General features: G+C 38.1%; 1 protein-coding gene across 7 annotated transcripts in view; it reads left to right on the forward strand.

The window, feature by feature from the left end:
- The window catches only part of dgkh (diacylglycerol kinase, eta), a 37117-nt gene that overhangs the window by 6274 nt on the left and 10491 nt on the right, over positions 1 to 20352 (forward strand). For 6 of the 7 annotated variants that reach the window (XM_055151937.1, XM_055151934.1, XM_055151948.1 and 3 more), the window contains 13 exons: positions 1525 to 1635; positions 3598 to 3678; positions 9591 to 9695; positions 11082 to 11214; positions 14195 to 14301; positions 14376 to 14501; positions 15720 to 15822; positions 18171 to 18333; positions 18411 to 18519; positions 18765 to 18986; positions 19594 to 19685; positions 19784 to 19883; positions 19965 to 20271. In XM_055151937.1, the coding sequence (XP_055007912.1) occupies positions 1525 to 1635; positions 3598 to 3678; positions 9591 to 9695; positions 11082 to 11214; positions 14195 to 14301; positions 14376 to 14501; positions 15720 to 15822; positions 18171 to 18333; positions 18411 to 18519; positions 18765 to 18986; positions 19594 to 19685; positions 19784 to 19883; positions 19965 to 20271 (1759 nt within the window). Of the gene's footprint in view, positions 1 to 1524; positions 1636 to 1813; positions 1973 to 3597; positions 3679 to 9590; positions 9696 to 11081; positions 11215 to 14194; positions 14302 to 14375; positions 14502 to 15719; positions 15823 to 18170; positions 18334 to 18410; positions 18520 to 18764; positions 18987 to 19593; positions 19686 to 19783; positions 19884 to 19964; positions 20272 to 20352 lie in introns of all 7 variants that reach the window. The other variant, XM_020936266.2, reaches the window with a different exon arrangement.

Below are 20352 nucleotides of genomic sequence, written 5' to 3' on the forward strand. Positions count from 1 at the left end.
TCCATTGTAGAAGGAGAGTTTGCATTTCCCTGTCCGTGCAGACTGTCGGGAGAGGTGCGTGGAGCTCAGGTTACTCATTTCTCCATGGCACAGGACTAGCTTTCTGTCTCACTATTTAGCAGCAGAGGCGAACTATTTATAGATCACTTCTGGCCTACTTGGCAACAGGAAGGAGATGAAGACAAGGAAAGGAACTATGGAGGCCATGGAGGGACAAAATATAGAAAGTGGAACATCCAACTAGAGCAAAGTCTGTTCTGGTTGTGCCCATGCTGAAAAAATATCAAATTGAAGGTAAACTTTATTTTTTACTTTTGGACAAATGTGCAATTTGGTATTGAGAGAAAAGCTCAGAGATGCAAGTGCCAGGCATGCTGTATCAGCTATACAGTTTGACAAGGTAAAGTCCATGACTTTCCCATACTAATTCATTCATTCCATTATTTATACTTATTACAGTTATTCAGTGTTATGATTAATGGAAAAAATAAAGAATTGTAATATTGAACTCTTGTTATTCTTAATGAGAGTAGCATTAGGGATAATAGGAGTTATAGCAGTCAAACTGTACGGTAATGTAATTCTGCTCCTAAGAACACAAAAGGATACGAATATTTACCTGAAAAAAACACATATGGATTATACTCTTAGTAGTGTCCTGACTTTAAATGAGGACATGACTTCATCTGCCATGTCTGTTTTTCAGACTTAGTTTGATTGTGCTTGGCGGCAAGCAGCAAAGTCCTTATAGGGAAGTGAGCGTTGAGGTATTTCACCTTAATCCACCGCAGGAATTCAGTCTTTAAGCGCTACCTTCAACAAGGGATGATAAAATGTATAGTGGACGGCTGAGTTTTGTTTATCTCTCTACTAAAGAAGCACACGTATAAGAGATATATAAGAAAGTAATTGGAATACATAAAAGAGATGTTTTGTCTTTAGTGGTTACTTTGTAGAAATGGAACTGTGATGTTCTTAAACGACCATTTTCAATATTTCATTAGCTGTATGTCCCTAGATGCTACCCACAGTGGTGTGCGTCCATGGCGTGCTTTGTCCTGTGGTGGTGTATTTTGCTGTTTAAGTTGACACAGCTGGTGGGCAGGATGTCAGCTTCAGCCTGTGTCACCCTGTGCAGTTCTCCCCTTAGAAACAAGCCTTCCACAGCTATATATAAAAACACTGTGTCTATATGTAGGTAACTTTGTTGAGGATTTGTGTAATTAGTTGTTTCATCTTTCAACAATGTTGCGTACACTCTCTCTTTTCTATAAAACAACATATTTTGTTATTGTATTTTATAGGGTAAAATGTAATATTTTATGGTCAGAAAAAGGTCTGATTAAAGTATATTACTGGAAGAAAATAAGACTAATAAACCATACTTACATGAAAAATGTGAGTAATAATGATTGTCTTGACATGTATGTCACCAAAAATATCTTTTTTTTTTCATTATTTATGTATGTTAAATGAATGTTAAAGCTGATTATGATCAATCTCTTTTTTTTTTTTTTTTACCAGACAAGTATAAAAGAGGGATTGTTGCTCAAACAGACCAGCTCCTTCCAGAGGTGGAAAAAGCGTTACTTCAAATTGAGAGGACGAACTCTTTACTACGCCAAAGACGCCAAGGTAGACTTCCCTTATCTTGAAACTGTATTTATTTAAGAAATAAACATTCAAGCTGCCATCTTTGGGACTAAAAATATTAAACTAAAAATACATCCACTTTGATTCTGAGAATTTAGGTTGAGTCCCTTAACCTAATCTTTGATTTTGCTCTATGCATGTGTTTGTGCACGTGCACCAGTCGGGCAGTGCTGTGGCACACTGGCAGGAGCGGGCGCTGCGTAGAGTGTCCCGAAGCCGTGTGTGCTGGCGGGTGCTGTCAGTGTGCTGGACAGGGGCGCGCCACTCCCCCACATCCATGGGTGCCAGCGGATCTGAGGAAGGCCTTGTGGGAGTTCGGGTCAGCACAGCTCAGTCAGAGTCAAGGGTCAGGGGCGAGACCCCAGTAGACCAACCATAGTCTCTTTATAAACGCATAAGCGCTGCATTCATGCCATACGAAGATACAGGCACTGTATGCTTTATTTCGCTAACGGCTTTTCCCATAAATCATTCACTTCCTAGTTTCACTATTCATTTGGCAAGAGTAACACCATCATCTTCATATATCAATACTTCTTAATCTACCCCTAGTTGGATTACATTTCTACAATCATTTATTCAATTTGTATTTTAACATAATCATATCTGACTGCAAAGTCAAATTATAAACAGAATATTTTCATGTGGCAAGAATGTAAAATATAAGGAAGCATAGTGCATTTGTTAAGGTTGGACAGCAAATCACATTATGTATATACCGGTAATAAAAACAATACATTGTGTTTTGCTTGTGCTTATATAATGCTAACCATTCAGATCACCTATTTAAGAGCTGTGCTGCCCTATTCTTAAGAAGCTCCTCAATGATCCAACTACACATTTCAACAACAAATACAAATCTGATTAATGTGCTTATTTCTATTCAAACATTTGAATTTCTTTTCTATTACAAATTGCAAAAATGGTTGAAATTAATGCAAAACTTTTTATTATTTTTTCCTTCACATTGTCGTTGAAATGGTGTTTTTAAGCTGAGAGCTCTGGATCTGTAGCTAAAGGTCAAGATGACTTTTTCCTTCCGTCATATTACAGACCAAACCAAAAGCCTGTAATAAGTGGGCATTCATGCATGCGTGAAAACATACTTTCCACACACATGAGCCAAGCAGCGAAGAGACCAGTCACTGGCCAGTGTTGGTATGCTCCTCCTGCTAACTTGCTCATGACATACACTTGTAGTCATTCACACTTGGCCTAAGCAGCATGCCTGAACCATGCACACACAGTATTGGCTGAGGTCCCTTCAGTGTGGCCGGGGAAAGCGTCATTATCTGGGCTTTCCTCTGACAGCTGCAGTGCTCACTTCTTACACTCGTACTCTGGGGTGAAGGGTATTCCTGTGAGTGACGGCAGCGGGGTTTGGCCTGTTGCCCTTTAGCAGCTCAAGCGCCTAAATGCCGTACACATAACAGAGATCAGAGCGTATCAGCTTCCTGTTTGCAAATGAGCTCTGTGCATGTCCCATCAGACGAAAGCTGCTTCCCAAAATTAATGACTCTTGGTGTCTATTTTTGTAGTTACAAGAAGTATTGGGGAAGTCACACTCATTGCAATTTAAATGGCTATTATATAATAGACTACTTACAATGCTGCAATCCTACATCAAAATTTGAGTGTATATAGTAGATTATAACATTACATAGTAAATTACCTAGTTTAAAAAATGAAATATTTTCAAGTTGTAAATTGTGATAATTGATTTCAGTTACAGATAAACAAAATTTTTAAAAGTTTATATTTTGTGCCATGTACACCAATCAATAATAACATTTATTTTTCTATTCAAATTAATTGATGTAGGAATATTTGATCAGGTTGTTATGTATTAATCACTTCATTCCTAACATAAGATTCTATGTGTGATATGTTTATATACTCATTCTTTTTGTTGGATTTCTCTTCTTGTGTCCTTCCTCTGTTCAGTCGCTTATCTTTGATGAAGTGGACCTGTCAGACGCCAGTGTTGCTGAATCCAGCACTAAGAATGTTAACAACAGCTTCACAGTGAGTGCCTTTTAAATTTTATATATTACACACATATACTGTTGTCAAACAAAATACATTCACATTTCACTGGTATCCCCAAGAAATGTCAATTTTATTCACTTATTTTAATGCTAATATTTTGCTTGCTAAATTTTGAATGATAATGGGGATGGTCCATGCCCCTTAATCCAACACTTGACTGTACAATCCTTGCTACGATCAAACACTTGTGTTCTCTGGCAAGATACTACATGCACCTTTAATGTGTCAGTATAACTGTTGGTGATGTGGCCGAGGAGTGAATAAATGACACACCGATCTTATCATGGTGTCAAAAATGGCATACACAGTTATTAAATAGAACTTATAAACCTCAGATGAATCATGGGTAAATCTATAAATTACTATGTTTATCAGCAGCACTCGTGTCTCTGTTTGATTCAGATCTGTGTGGCAGCTCTATTTGTAGATTCTGTAATAAGCAGTGTTACTGACAGTTAGGTGTGGGAGTGAAGCTTATTGAGCGTGATGTGCTCGGAGGATCCAAGCAGACATCACCAGAGCTACTAGTGTCTTGTCCTTTCTATAAATGCTTCTGCTCTCCCGCGCTGTTGCTATATTAAGAAAGGAGTAGGAGGAGGAAGCAGGAGAACAGTGCCTTGAACCGAGCTGAGTTATTTTTAGCAACACAACCAAACGCTCTATGGACTGCTTGCAATGTCTTACAACTGTCATATTCATAAATAAGATTATATGAGCCGGACTGGTAGTACATGTGTGTAGCACGTGCTCCACAGTGTGCCTGTGGTAGGTGAAGATACAGCCCTTCATCTTTACCAATAATTAAAGTCCAAGAAAAGAGATCATTTAATGGATTAATTAACGTTTTGAATCTGTGTTCAAAATAGATGAGATTATTCAATGCCTAAGGACAATTATTATGTTGGCTGTGAATATGCACCACCGATATCATTTCCTTCATTTCAATTGTTTTAATAATTTTAACATCAAGAAATGAAATGATAAGCATATACTACAAAAAATTAAAGATGAACTTTATTCACCTGCTGCTTATAGTAGTATATATGGAAATGTTATTGCTTTCTCGAAAGCCAGGTCTGTGGAGAGATGAGCCTACTCTCAATAATTAGAAGGCATATTTTGTTAATACTTTTAGCAATAAAATTCTGCAATTGACTAAATATAAGAAATGTAACATTGTAGACCTTAAATCTTTTATTATTATTGTTATTATTATTATTATTTAGTATAACAAAAATAAACAACAGATTAAAAACAAAAACAACTAGCTAACTAACCCTCCCATACCCACACATCTCTGTCCACACCCAAAAGAGTCCACCTTAAATCATCAAATTGTTGTTCTTTCTATTTTAATCAAGCAACCAGCTATTTTCACACTGATGGAGGCTAATATTAATGTGTGCGTGACACACTCTGTAGATCTTATCTGAAATTGAATTTTTTACCAGCCTTCAATCTGATACTGTAGATAAGAATGACACCAAATTGAGTACAAGCTGTATTACCTACCTATTCTGACTGGTATAGCACAATGACTGTTGGCCGCATATGGCTGTGGTGCTGTCTTAATACATGATTTTCAACTCCACACTATTCAGGTGATCAAAATACAGAAGGCACATAGTTTTTGAGATCTTAAGCTTCACTGGATGTACATGTTTTTGTAATCTTATACAAAGGTTAAAGAACTGCACTGGCCAGTTTGACTTTGATTTGAATCTGTATTGAGAGAAAGACAACAGTAAGGGAGAGGAATAGAGGAAATCCTAGAGTGATGTCAGAGCCACAGCCGATCGCACTCACACACACACATCCCAGGGGAAGAGAGAGGCACGGGGTAGAGCGAGAGACAGGAGCGGTAGGAGCGGGCTGGAGCCAGCAGACACACACATCATGAAGACTAGGCTGGACTGACAGAAGCAAAGGAAGATTTAACATCCAAGAGGTAATTTGATTTGCGGCACCTGAGCATATGTTGTCCTATGGTGTGGGCGTGAGGCATACCAATGGGGGGAGTCACTAAGCTCGATTATGTGATCATGAGTGAAAGAAAGAGAACACTGCAGAGGAGGCGATGCGGGGGCTTGGTGTTACTGTTTAACTCAAACCATAGACTGCTTAGTGTTGATAATGTGTTCATGTATTGTAATTATAATTAATGTATTAGCAGTGATGTAAGCATGCTCATCTGTGCTCTAATTATAGTGTACCCAATTGTACATTTTTTATTGATTTGTTAGTAAAGGAGAGGCATGATGTCAAAAATCCTTATGTGACCAAAATAGTGCTGGTTGTGCACGTGCATTGCCATGACAATGAATGTATTAGCTGCGATGTAAGCGTGCTCATATATGCTGTAATTATATTGTAGCTATTTTTTATTGCTTTGTCAAGACTAAAAGAGCAGAATTAGTTTTTAAAAATCCTTATGTTTCTCCTTCAGATGTGACCAAAATAGTGCTGGTTATGTAACCTCTTACAATTTACGTTTTTTAGATTTCAAAATTCTTTACAGAGATATGCTTGTATTGAATGTTGCACTTCATATCTTCCTCTATTGGAGATTTTGCTTATATAGCTCGCTGGGTTGTTTTTTTGTTTGTTTGTTTTGTTTTGTTTTGAACCAGACAAGACATTCATAGAAGGAGGGATAGCTTCAAGCAATCTTATAACCAGTCATGTCAGGGCACACCTTGTATATAAGAACACAATACAACTTTAATCATTAGGTGTAAAAGTTGAAAAGAATATTTAGACTGATTCATGCCACATCTTTTTCATTATAATTGTATGTATAATCATGCAGGTTGTCTTATGCATGAATACACACACTCACACAAAAACAGGTGTGCTTCATAAACTGGTCACCAGAGTCACATTTGTGTAGTTGTTTGTAGGATAGCTGCAGGACTCCATGTATGAATGAAAGAAGTAATTCAATTTGGCATCACACCCCTTCTTGTTACAGTATTAGCTGACCAATTTGCATAAAGGGGCTATGAGATTAACCACAATGTGATAGAATGTGGTTTCAAATGAACTAACTCTGTAGTTTAGACCATAACAAAAATTATTTGTACTGAAATTGTTTGGTTTTCTCCCAACTTTTTTTTTTTTTTTTGCAATACAGGATCTTCTAGCACTGCGCACCCTCCAGTCCATGTTATTTGTAGCTCAAGCCCTACCCAAACCCATGAATCCATTTCCTATTGTGGTAACTGTCATCACCTCAATTGTGTTTATTGCAATGGACTCATTATAACTGGCCTCTTCAAGTTCATCAAATCTGGCAATCTGTGATGAGTTTTGAATTGTGGGTGTATTTGTGTTGGGAAACGATTGTAGAGGTAATTTGAAAGTCAATTGTGATGCTGTTATTTGTGTATAATAGTCCATGTGCGAGAGGCAGCCTGCATCTGTCAAAGCAGGTCCCATTAGACGCAGGATCAGTACAGTGCAATCCCCTTGTGGCGACTGTGTGCATAAAATACTGATATACCGTCAACAGCAGGAAGTGTCTTTTTAATGGGGAAATGTATATCACACTATCTAAGTGCAATCTAAACTATATATCAGGTAATAATATAATAATATACAGAAAATTATCGCAGATGCCCTGCTGAATAGTCACATGAGAGCTTAGAAGTATCTTTGGTCATTTTTATCTCTATTTTTAAATAAGGACTGGAAATCGCAGGGTACGTCACGATTCGATACGATACATGAGATAATTGATACAATACTATCACAACATGGCGATACATGAGATAACTGATATACATAACACATGATACTCTGTGAAATATTGCTGGTTTTTAAGAACCATATACATTTTAGCAACAATATTTCTTTGTTAAACCACAACTTTTGCAAAGTTAATATGAAATACATCTATTTTAATCATCCAAACAGTGAATATGTCAAGTGTATTGCATAAACACATTTCCTTCCACTAAATAAGCAACACATTTATAGTGTGGTCACAAATAAAAATTGATAAAGAACCAAAAAATCCTCATGGCAATATATTGATACAGCAGCCATGATAACAATACCTGTACCACCAAATTTAGTATCACGATATTTCGATATTTTTGCACACACATAGTTGAAATGTGACTATCCATCCATATGTCTATCTTCCTCCATAAGATGTCAAAAGCCACCAACTGTTCTGAACAATCTGCAGCTGATGACAGCTGATGAGGACTTGGTAAAAGCTGAAAAATAATACAGTCATAATCATTCAGTTCAATTCATTTCAATTCAGTTATTATTGGTGATATTGTTATTTTATATTCCATTATCATAGATCTCTGCTCTCTCTTGCCTTTTACTCACTCGCTCGTCCGATGCATAGTGTCACAGTTTATCAGATACACACAGCTGATGAATGTATATTGAAGGTCAGCAATCAAGGGAGGTTTTCCACTCTTGAGGGATGCCGAGAGCCACTTTTGGAAACGTCGTTCTTGTTTCCCCTGGCAACCAATCTTATCACAACACACACACAAACCAAAGCCCGCACGGACACACTCCTCCAGCACAAAGACAGGATGATCTGTGTCCAAAGGAATCAATTGGCAGCTGTGCACGTGAATACACATTAGTGAGCGTGAGTGTTCTGATTCGTGCACGTGGACAGGCAAAGAGTCTAATCCTTGTATTGTGGGTAAGACTAGAGAGATGACTGCAGAAAAAAAAGATACATCAGCACATTTGGACAGCAGTTTTTTGCCCTACAGGCTTACATGAAGGTATGGGATCAAAAAACTTCAGAGTCCATCAGAGGGATATTTAAAGTAAAACCTATATCGCATTAATGGCTGTGTGGGGAGGGGGGATTTGAAAAGAAATATGTAAGAAATATATATAAGTTAATATATTTAGCAAGAATGTTTGTTTGATAACACCTTTTTCTTGGCCAGAAAGAGTGAAAGAGTGTGGAGAGACATTCAGCTATTTGTCAGAGCTGGGATTCGGTCTGAAAACCTTGAAGCCAGCACAGAGCCTCTATGTTGTCATGTTTATAAGGTTAATATTGTATTGAAGTAGTGATTGTACTGCATGACAATATAGTCTCTTCTGGAGAGAGGGAAAAAATCCATATTCCTCTGTATCACAGGAAGGCTATTTTCACTGCAGCATCAGATGGGGCTCATTAACACCTGCCATGCCTGTAAATTACATTTTTGCTGAGGCATACAATTTTACACTCTGCTCTTCCAATCACCTCCAAGCATTTATTCATGATCTTTTTCCATGCATATTTACAGTGGCTTACATAACAACCGCATGTATATTTAAGTGTATGCATTGATACAGTTTACCTCATGTTTATGCATGTTTTAGTAGATCTATCCATCAGGACTTGTCATGCATAGAGATAACATTAGGACAAGCCCAGTTAGAAAGAGTAGATGAGAGAGGATGAATAAATGATGCACCATTGAAAGCCTTGCTGTATGTCTGTAGGGTTGTCCACTGACAGTGCTTAGTTTTTACCACACCAACACACACCATCCAGAGGACACAGGAGGGGAGGGGGCTACACACGCTCTTAGCCTTTTCCGAGGCACTTCTCCTGTCAGCACCAATATTCCTCAAAGCTCCGTGGTCTAAGCTCGGAGTCAGGGAGAAAACACAAGAGGTGAAAGAGAAGTCTAACTGGAGGAAGGTGTGAAGGGACGAGCGAGCTAGAGATAATGAGGGAGAGAGAGTAGCAAAAGGAGGGAGGGGTGCTCTTAAAGACAGAGCGGATGCTTACGGACTCGCAGTGGTACAGCAGGCTCGGCAACACAGCTAATAAAGTCTCTCCTCCCCACAAAAAGTCATTGTTTTCCTGGATTGTCTAACCAGAGGCTCCTGTCTTCCACTGTGTCCAGGTGATCACTCCGTTTCGTAGGCTTATCCTCTGTGCCGAAAACAGGAAAGAGATGGAGGACTGGATCAGTTCACTCAAGTCTGTCCAGTCCAGAGAGCACTATGAGGTATGTCCCTTTTACTGATGTTTATGTGCACGGTTTGGACTTAAGTGTGTGTATATGTGTGTGGGTGTATGGGTGTGTGGTTGCGAGGGAGAGAGTGCAAGAGAGGAGTGTTTGAAGAACAAGAGATTTATGTTGAGGCATTTTTATATTCACAACTTAATCCTTAAGGGACTCTTGTACAAGTTGAACTTACATAAAAATGTCAAAATTGCTTTACTAATCTTCTATAATAAAAGTGTTTTATTGGGTGGGCCTATGTTTATGTAAAAGTAAACTTACCATGTGCTGTAATGAGTTATAACCTATAACCAGGCATGCATAGGTGCATTGGCAGGCTTACTGTTCAGAGGCGCATAGTATGATATACAGATATAGAAAATGAAACTTATATTAGATAATATATTGCTGAAATAATAGTACATTACATTTTATATGGAATAAACCGCCGTTGTTTTAATTAATACAAATGGACAGACCTTATAGCATGTCATCTCACCACACTCACCATCAGTATTGTACACAGAGAGATTTCTCCAAAATAAAAAGGCAGAGAATAATGCACAATAGAGTTACTAAAAGCAAAGGCGCTGAATGGAGTGTATTTTGAGAAAAGTGCCAGTAAAATTCTAATATATTCTGTCAGCACAAGATGTGCTAAATCTTGGCAATGTGTTGACAGTGAGGCGCTTGTGGCGAGCACAGCAAAAACTGCACCATGCATGTTAATGGCTTTGATTTGGGAGGGAATCTTATATAAGACCCTATCCCACACCCCTTTATTGCACTGCAATGCAGCAGTACCCCATAGCTGTCACTCCAGGGCACCACACATACACACATATGTTGCACAGTCGTGCATGTGGCACCCCTGCTGAGGCGGTCTGTGCCCAGTAACAGTCTGTTAGACCCACTTCTGAGGCACCTGTTACAAATGGATTTATACAAGGCCTTTTATGTAGGACTGCACCAGTCACTGCAGACTCCCACACTGGGTTCTAACCTCAGGTTAGCTGCTGCATCTCAGAGGAGCAGCCCAATTATGTGAGAAGATTCAATTACCAACTTTTACACTGCTGCAGTCAGCAAGTTGTTCAAGATCACATCTTTACACCAGAGTGGCCCGAGGACTCGGTATTTACAGTGACGGCAATCTTCTAAATGGCTCAAGAAAGCAGTTATCTTTTACTGCAAAGACCTTTAAAAAGTACAGACAATTTCCCAATAATTTCTTTAATGAGCGAACACACTGTACCACATTCCTGCAGCCACTTCTTATGACAAAACTAAACCAACTTATCATTGAATGTAGACCCTTTTTGAGGCAAAACTAAATAAAGGTGTGCTTATTAGTTAATATTAAGTTATATTTTTTGTATTTTTTGGCAGACAGCGCAGTTCAATGTGGAACATTTCTCAGGGATGCATAACTGGTATGCCTGCTCTCATGCACGGCCCACCTTCTGCAATGTTTGTAAAGACAGCTTATCAGGGGTGACATCTCATGGCCTCTCCTGCGAAGGTAAGTCATGTTTTTGACATTGCACTTTAAATAAATAGCAATTATTAAATAGCAAATGTATTTTTGTTTTATGGACAGTGGTCAAAAAAACTCTCCCCAGATACTGATTCTAAAACTAGTATTGAAACAACATAATGATTTGAGGAAAAAAAAATAAAAATAAAAATCACATATCAGATAAAGTTGGACCTTGAATAATTTTTTAATCATCTCTATCAGAACTAATGTGAGACTGAATAGTGATATTAATGAAACTACTATTTTGTGCTGAAATTTACATTCTATTGTGTATTGAAAATTGTACTGAAATTGTCTTTTCTATTAAAATCAATTTAGAAATTTTAAAATTGTAAAAACATTATTTGAAGTTGAAAAGTGGTTCTTTGTAGCCATAATGTCAAGGGAAGCCAAAATTCATCTGTCATTCTTATAAAATGGGTCAGAGTAAATCAATCTTTCACTGAAACCTGTAAAAATAGAGCTCTGAGCTGTAGTTCCCTGGAGACCCACTCATGTATGTCATATGTTACATAAAGCCCCCATATAGCAGCTATTTAAATTTTCATTTTGCATTTGCATCTCTCCATTTAACCAACGAAGCAAATATGAAAAAAAAAAACTTGCCAATGACGCTACATCTTCTCACCTCATCTGTGATAGAACAGCGGGCAATTGAAAGAAGAGGCTGATGGTGTGAAGTGTCAGCTACAGGCAGCAGGTCGAAATAAGCTGCAGTAGCACCCTGTCCTAATTTACCCAGCGTTCCCTTGTGTTTTGAGCGCTGGGTTAGGTGTCCGTGTGAAAGCCTCGATCTCTCCACTCAGAGCTCATTACCCACTACAATTAGGCCCTCTTGTACGGTGAGTGGGAGGCCAAAGAAAGCGCTATAGACAAGAGAAAAGACCATCTCGTTAAAGAGGCATCTGAATCCTATTATCAGCAATAATCTCCTCACCAGACACTCTTATACTCACAATCGCACAAATAGGAGGCCATTTTCAGCGCATCAATATGTGGATTAATACGGGGTGAATCAATAGAAAAGCAAAAGTGAGAGACTGCTGGTCACCTTTAACCAATACTATCTGATAGATGATGGTATCAGTGAGGCAAAGGATGCTAAGAGGAGAATAAAAAGATCTGACCATTGGATATATATATGTATGTGTATATATATATATATATATATAATTGTGACATGATTTTTGTTGTATAAAACAGCTGAAACAAATGAATTTCTTTATATTAATTTGTTGATAATGATATATGAAGAAGAAGCTGGAACATGGAAAAATGTATACACCACGCATATTGGTCAAACTGACAATGTCATATGGAGAACTAGCTTATGTGATCTGATCCAACAGCCAACTCACAGTAGCTCAAATTTAGATTTAGTGAACTGCCAATGCATCTCAGTTTGCTGTGTATTTCAAGAGGTCAAAACCCAGGTAGTGATAATATTACACCTGCTTTCAGAGTCTTTTAGTCTATAAACTCTTTCCTTCAGACTCAGGCTCACGATCACAGCTCTGTTTAGCACCATCAGGTCAAACACATAAGTCAGAGACAGATGTGAGGAAGAGAAAAGCAATGGATTATCAATGACAATTCGGTTAACTAAAGATGCTCTGAAAGGGAGGAGTACACACAGCCAAAGAGATAGAACAACTATGTCTGTATTAAACCAGCAGCCAAACAGTTTCACAGCAATCAGCGTGGCTTAAATTTCCCCTTCGATTTCCTGCTCCGGACGCTCTGCTCTGATTGATTCATGATACACCTCCCCACAAACACTAAAACACAGTCTAGCCATCCTTGCTGGCAAATGTTCCCAGTCTAGCCATAAAGAGGCAGTGGTATCATGCCTAATGCTCTGCTAATGCACCATAATAGTGTTTAGCCTGAAACACACCAATAGCATTGTATAGTGTTTTGTGCGATGTCCATGAGAGTGAAGTGGCAGGAAGATGTGATTATTGCATTATTCATGAGTTACTGGGCTGCTAGTGCAAAAGCACAAGAACTCTGTCACACTCATAGATGTGATGTTTTATGCATGTTATTAATTATACATAATAGCTTCATATGTGGGCTGCTCTTTCATTTACATACTGGGTGTTTGGAGTTTACAGTGGCATAAAAAAGTTAAAACTACTTTTGAGTACGAGGAAGTTAAAAAGTGCTTGATTGTGGATTCTGTACTTTCTTTTATTAAAACTTTTTTCATTATCATTATTCATTTTGTATTATCACATTTTGTCATTTTCACACAAGTGAAAATCAAGACAAGAGTCTTACTCTAAAAGCCCACTGCTGTTACCTTATGTGCTTTGCTAAGTCTAAGATACTTCAGTACCAGTCATGATTTTGAAACACGATATGCTACAGAGATATACTGCGATAAACAATAGTATTGAAACTTCTTTATGCCACTGACACAAAGCAAGATAATTAAGTAAAACATTTTTAAATAAACAGTATCATTTAAAGCCATGAGCTGCAACAAATAAATAACCAAATGTACTGTTAATGGTCAATAATTAACCATAGAAACTTTTATAGCCCAAAATTAATTGTGCTTCAACAAAAATAATCCAAAGAAATTGATAACTATTGAGCCCCAAAATTGATTGTCTTAGCTTCCATATGCTGAACAATAAGTCGATATAGTAATTATTATGACAGGCCTATTCAGTACATCTATGATCAGTATACTGCAGTGCTATAGCCTGAACATGCGACTGGATTAACTATTTGTCTTAAAGCACATGACTCTGCTGTCACTGTCAGCTTTGGGATAGCTATGACACTGACAAATCATTAGGCTTAATTTTGTTATAACACTGAACTTTACAGGGTGGGTCAGGACTGTCAATTTATATTGTTAGTCTGGTTGTTTCCATATGTCTTTCTTATAATTGAAGCTTTTCACATTTGTTTACCTGCATTGTGACTTCAATATATTTCTTTTTTTCAGTGTGTAAATTTAAAGCCCACAAACGGTGTGCTGTCCGAGCCATTAACAACTGCAAGTGGACAACACTGGCTTCCATAGGAAAAGATATTATCGAGGACGAAGATGGGGTATGTGAAGTGTGGAGTGTGCAATTTTTTTATTTAATTTTATTTTTTGCTAAAAGTACTTTTCATACCCATAGATTGCAATGCCTCACCAGTGGTTAGAGGGGAACCTACCCGTGAGTGCCAAGTGTGCCGTGTGTGATAAAACGTGTGGCAGCGTGTTGAGGCTGCAGGACTGGCGCTGTCTCTGGTGCAAAGCTATGGTAGGAGGACATCTGTTACCAGTGCATAAATCTTAATTCACTCCTCTGACTAATCTGTGTAATTATATAATTATATAATACATGTATGTTTTATTCATTATCAGTCTCTGATACTCAAGATTTCTGTTTATTTCTGGAACTTGGGGCTTTTATGCTAATAAAATGTAGGCAGGCAATCCATTACTGTGAGCTGGATTGGTGCTGGATTTGAGTTTTCAAACCATCCATCAAATCATTCAAAATCCACCTTTAAAGGCTCTTGTTGAATCGTTAGGATCTGAAATAACAGTGTATTGAACTCATTGCATGGTAGTTTTGCTTTGCGTGGGCTTGTTTTTCTCAACAAAAACAAGCTCTTTTATTTGGTGACATAATCAAAACTTATGGTATGCTGCTACAGATTTACAAAAGCACTGGCTATATTTATTAATCAAATAGCTCATTGTTATCGAGATTTCTTGTAGATTTACATCTTTGAGACTTTGTTGAAATTGGCTTAACAACAAAGAGTCAAATGTCAAATGATAAGAAAATGAGGAAATATGAAGATTTTAAAATAAAAAAAATAGGTAGACTCACCCTCACTGAGGATTTCCTGGCCGACACTTGTTCATTAATTTATAATAAGCCATGAAAATGATCTCTGTCTGAGGGAGATTAAATGTCCTCTTTTCTCTCAGATTTGAGGTTTTCTTACCTAACCTTCACCTCACATCTATCAAAAGTCTAGACAAAGGCTCATCTTTTTATGTCCCAAAAAGCTGCTGTTTTAAGCCTACATAATAAGGTCAAAGAAAATATTCAGGTCTTCAGACCTTCATTGCCTTCATGGACTCATTATTTTGTTAAAGTGCTTAGATTTCACAGTACCTATATTTATGCAGGTACAGTTTAACATCAGCTATATGTGCATTTGGTATGTGAAAATATATAAAGGATATGCAATTTGACTGTAATTATTTAGGTATAATAAAAATAAAATGTCCACTGTATTTAAAAAAAGCCAGTTACTAAAAAAGCTAGTTACTGAAAGAAATAAGAACTGCTATTTCTTTAGTTTTTAGACATGTTCTGAAATGGATGGAATTTTTATTTTAATTTAGCCATTTATATTTCAATCTTTTCTCATAATTGAATGCTCCTGGGCATGTTTGAAATCATTAAAGAAAAAATAACATAATTTTGAATGTTTGTGATAGTATTTTATCATTACTTTAGGTGCACACAGCTTGCATGGACCTATACCCTCGCAAATGTCCTTTGGGTCAGTGTAAAGTCTCCATCATTCCCCCCACGGCGCTCAACAGCATCGACTCAGATGGTAAGCAACACTGACACCTGTCTAAGCCCCCCAGGGCCCAAAACCAATCTCTGTATGAGCAGTAATAAATGCCCCCCTGAAAATGGGTTTCCAGTCCATTTAGTTTGAGATCGGTTCTTGTTTGAACTTTAACCTTCATGCTCAAATTAAAAGCTGCCATAAAGAAGCTTACACAACGTTTTACCGTAATTTATTCAAGCACTTTCTGGTTACACCCAGTGTCCTAAAAGCATTACTTTATATGGTGTTCACTGTGATCTTTTATTTTTAATCATTTCAGAGATAATTTAAATGTAGATTATTAGTACATATATATAGTCCTTTATGTTTCATGTCAAGAGCCTGTTCCTGTCTATCCCTATTCCTATTGATTTGATTTGAATAGTAGTTGAAAAATTATGTGAATAAAGTTAATCTTACCTGGCGTATTGTCTCACCTATAGCCATGAACTAAAAATAGCCCTGTGTGTCATGTGAGGAGGTGTGTGGACATGTGACCAGGAGGGAGATAGAGCCTTCTTCTCAACCAACACTGACATACAATACATGTGACATTTAATGAAAGTTTAAACACTGTCCAACTACAAACAAGGGTATTCTTTAAAGAGTGAAATAGTACTCTTGTAAACTAAATATGTCACTAAGGTAGACATGTTATTTCTATCTAATTTAGTATTGCGTCAGTCATATAAGAGGTGGTAATGTAACAAAAAATATTCAAGAGTTGTTTTCCCTTATATTGAACAAGCACACTTTTTAATTAACTTTTATTTTGGTCTTGCAATATTTATAAACAATGCAGACTTTTAAATCATTGCCATTTAACCAATAAATTGTACAAATTCTTCCTTCAGTGTCTCCCTCTCAAGCATATTATTGACGATTAGAAATGACTGAATCTTAATCTTGGTTTAAAAAATAAATATTAATTATATAGTCCTTAAGCCATAGTTTACATGTTACACCTTGTGGTATAGTAACAGCACATTACACAAACTGTTCTTGCGATTATATCATTTGAACAGCGTATCTTAGTCTAATTGGTAGATAGATTTAACTTGACATCAAGGGAAAAATACAGCAGAGGAGATGCTTCCCTGTATGATCTCTTTTATTTTTTCACCTTCTCAACACATGTGGCTGTACCCCGCTGCCCAACTGCAGGATGAAGAGAGGGATGGAGAGGGAGAGATAGAGAGAGGGAGGGGGGGTTTGTGAGAGGATTTGTAATTGGCTGAGCGGGGCATCAGACTGTAACACGTGCCTCAAGAGTCGTGACTTTCTCTCAGTTTTTTTCTCACTCTCCTCCTCCGTCTCCTTCCCTCCTTTCTGACAGTATTATAAAAAAATCTAAGTGTGGACCAGACAGAAAGCTTAAGAAGGATATGAGAAAGAAAATCGCAAAACCACACTCTCACAAAGACACATATGGCGGGGCATGCAAAAGCTGCACAAACACACAAAGGTGGGGGTTGTGTGTATCAGACCTTTTGTTGTGTTGCCTCTGCCAGATTATACTGAACATATGTGTGTGAGTGTGAGCTAAACACGTGCTTTTGGCATGTGCTGGTTCCTGTGAGCTGTGTAACTTGGTTATGGAGGTTCATTTTTTTGATGAGGTTATCGTAACGACTGTGCTAAAGGACCCCGTCCACTGCAACAGTCAAGTCACAGAGATGCACAGATAAGTCATGGATGAGTGCCTTTTGCACAGAAAGAAATAAAATACCAAACATATATTTTTGATCAAACATTTAACAATATTCAGTTCCAATCCAACTCGTTATACCACTTAATATGTGGCGCTATGGTAATCAGAGAAAAGAGAAGTCACTTCCACTTTAAACTCATAGTTCTGTTTACCAGAACAGAACAGATTAAGGGCCTTCATTACCAAGCTGATGGTAAGGTTGAGTATAGTGATGTAAAGGAATGGTCGATATAATATTTTTCTATACTGAGTAATTTTACACATATTTTCTAGTCTAGTAATTAAACTCTTGCTGATATTTGGCACCAATATTTTTTCTAAGCTGCTCCAGTCTGTGTGTGCCCATGTGTCATTCCCAATGTATCCTCAGTGCATCAAATTTGTGATTTTGAACATACTAATGAGTAAAAATAGAAAGAGAAGAGCAATTTGGCATAAAAAATATCATTGCATGTTTACTCAATCAACACATAATTTTATATCCCAGATAAATACATGCTGTTATTATTTTTACAAAAGTTAATTTGTGAATTATCTTTAACGATATATAAGTGAATGGGTCTTAAAATGCTCAAATCTATTTCCTGATCTTCCAATATGTGTGTAAAAGTTCAACATGTCCTACTTTTCTCCAAAGGATTCTGGAAAGCTACGTGTCCCCCATCATGTGCCAGCCCCCTCCTCGTGTTTGTAAACTCTAAAAGTGGAGACAATCAGGGAGTCAAATTCTTGCGACGATTCAAGCAGCTCCTCAACCCGGCCCAAGTCTTTGACCTCGTAAATGGCGGACCACACCTTGGGTAAGAACGTATACAAGTTACAACTTTTTCACAGTAAAATAAATAGTTTCTTCATTCTGTGTGTTCATGCATTTCAGTCTACGCCTTTTTCAAAAGTTTGACAACTTTCGGATCCTGGTGTGTGGAGGCGACGGCAGTGTGGGCTGGGTCCTGTCTGAGATTGATAAACTCAACCTTCACAAACAGGTATTTCAGAAAACGAATCAAAGAAAAACAACATAACAGCAAAGTAATGATTCAGAACAGGCTTCTGGAAGTTTCAGTTATCTCAAGTGGATAATTGAAGAAAAATGTAAACTTGTACAGGCATATGAACAATCCTTGTGTGAATGTAGGTAGAGCAAAGGAGATGATGTATAAAGTATTGATCACATTTTGACTATGCTTGCATATATTACATATGTATTTTGATCTCTGTTCATGTGTTGCAGTGCCAGCTGGGAGTTCTGCCTTTGGGCACAGGGAATGATCTGGCTCGAGTCCTGGGTTGGGGTCCATCATGTGATGATGACACACAGTTGCCTCAAATCCTGGAGAAGTTAGAGCGGGCCAGCACCAAAATGTTGGACCGCTGGAGCATCATGACATATGAAATCAAGATTCCTCCTAAACACAGCTGCCCCACCACACCTGAGGGGGGCGACGACTGCCAGGTAACACCAGGAGCCAACAGGGTTCAAATATAAATACAAGGCTTGATTGAGATGAATTAAAACTGCAGATCCGATTGGTATGGATCAGTGCTGATCACATGTCATGGGTACGTAGGCATCAGAAAGCTCCAAACGAGACTGACCGGTGGGTGCAGTGGCTGCAGTTCATCCAGAGCAGCTGCAGTGGCTGCTGATATCTAAGCACTTTCTTAGCTTTCATGATACCTAAAGTTCATGTTTGTGTTAATGAAATATGGCTTTGAGACTAATTGTATCCATTCAATTTTAATAAATTACCCCATAGGACGATAGGTGATCTGAAGCCGCAGAGGTGTTCGCAGCTTTGTGGAGTGCCCGATTGGTTCCAGGCGTTTTTCTTCAAAGCTGCAGCTTCCTCCTCTCACCGATCATATCACAGTTCATCTCAAACAAGCCTAATAACAGATCAGCACATGACAGATCACGCCCACACTAATGTCTTTCAACTAAATAAAACCCAATACTTGTACAATTTGTCTTCTAATTGTTTGTTCCTCTGAATTATTTATAGTTTTGGAGCTTACCACAAAACCATGTTTACACAACTGTTATTGTGCTCTCGCTGCAGTTTCATATTTCAGCTTATGAAGACTCAGTAGCAGCCCATCTTACCAAGATTCTGAACTCTGATCAGCACTCTGTGGTCATCTCCTCTGCCAAGTACGCAATACCTCACATCAGCTCACACACACGCATCTAACCTAAACATTGAAAGTGTAAGGAAAGAATGTTTTAAACAAATACTTTTCTTTGTTTAGGATCCTGTGTGAAACAGTTAAGGATTTTGTTGCCAAAGTGGGAAAGGCCTATGAGAAGAGCAGTGAAAATGCAGATGAGTGTGACAGCATGTCTCTTAAAGTACGTCGTAGTAAACACCCCCTAAATCTTTTTATTTTATTTTATTTTTGTTTTTACTTACTTTCACACATGTGTCATCAGTGTGCCATCCTGAATGAGAAGCTGGACTCCCTGCTCCAGACTCTGCAGACCGAGTGTCACGCTCTGCCCCCACTGCCCCACTCCACGCCCCCCATTGTAGAGGAGGAGCTAGAGGATGAAGAGGAGGAGGAAGAGGAGCCCAGTGAGGAAAGCCTGACCGAGCTGAAGGAGAAACTGGAGCAGGCAGAGACTGAGAAGGGAGCAGCCACTTCACCGCATCAGATGTTCAAGAGCCGGGAACAACTCATGCTCCGGGCCAACAGTTTAAAGAAAGCTGTGCGGCAGATCATTGAACAAGCTGAAAGCGGTGAATACACTAATGTTGTGTCAGGGTCAGAGGTTACAAGCTAAAACCTGTTTGCATAATGTAAAAGTTAACCAAACACAT

The sequence above is a fragment of the Boleophthalmus pectinirostris genome, unplaced genomic scaffold (assembly GCF_026225935.1).
Source record: "Boleophthalmus pectinirostris isolate CB_2022bp ecotype Guang Dong unplaced genomic scaffold, ASM2622593v1 HiC_scaffold_1, whole genome shotgun sequence".
NCBI classification, from domain to species: Eukaryota; Metazoa; Chordata; class Actinopteri; order Gobiiformes; family Gobiidae; genus Boleophthalmus; species Boleophthalmus pectinirostris.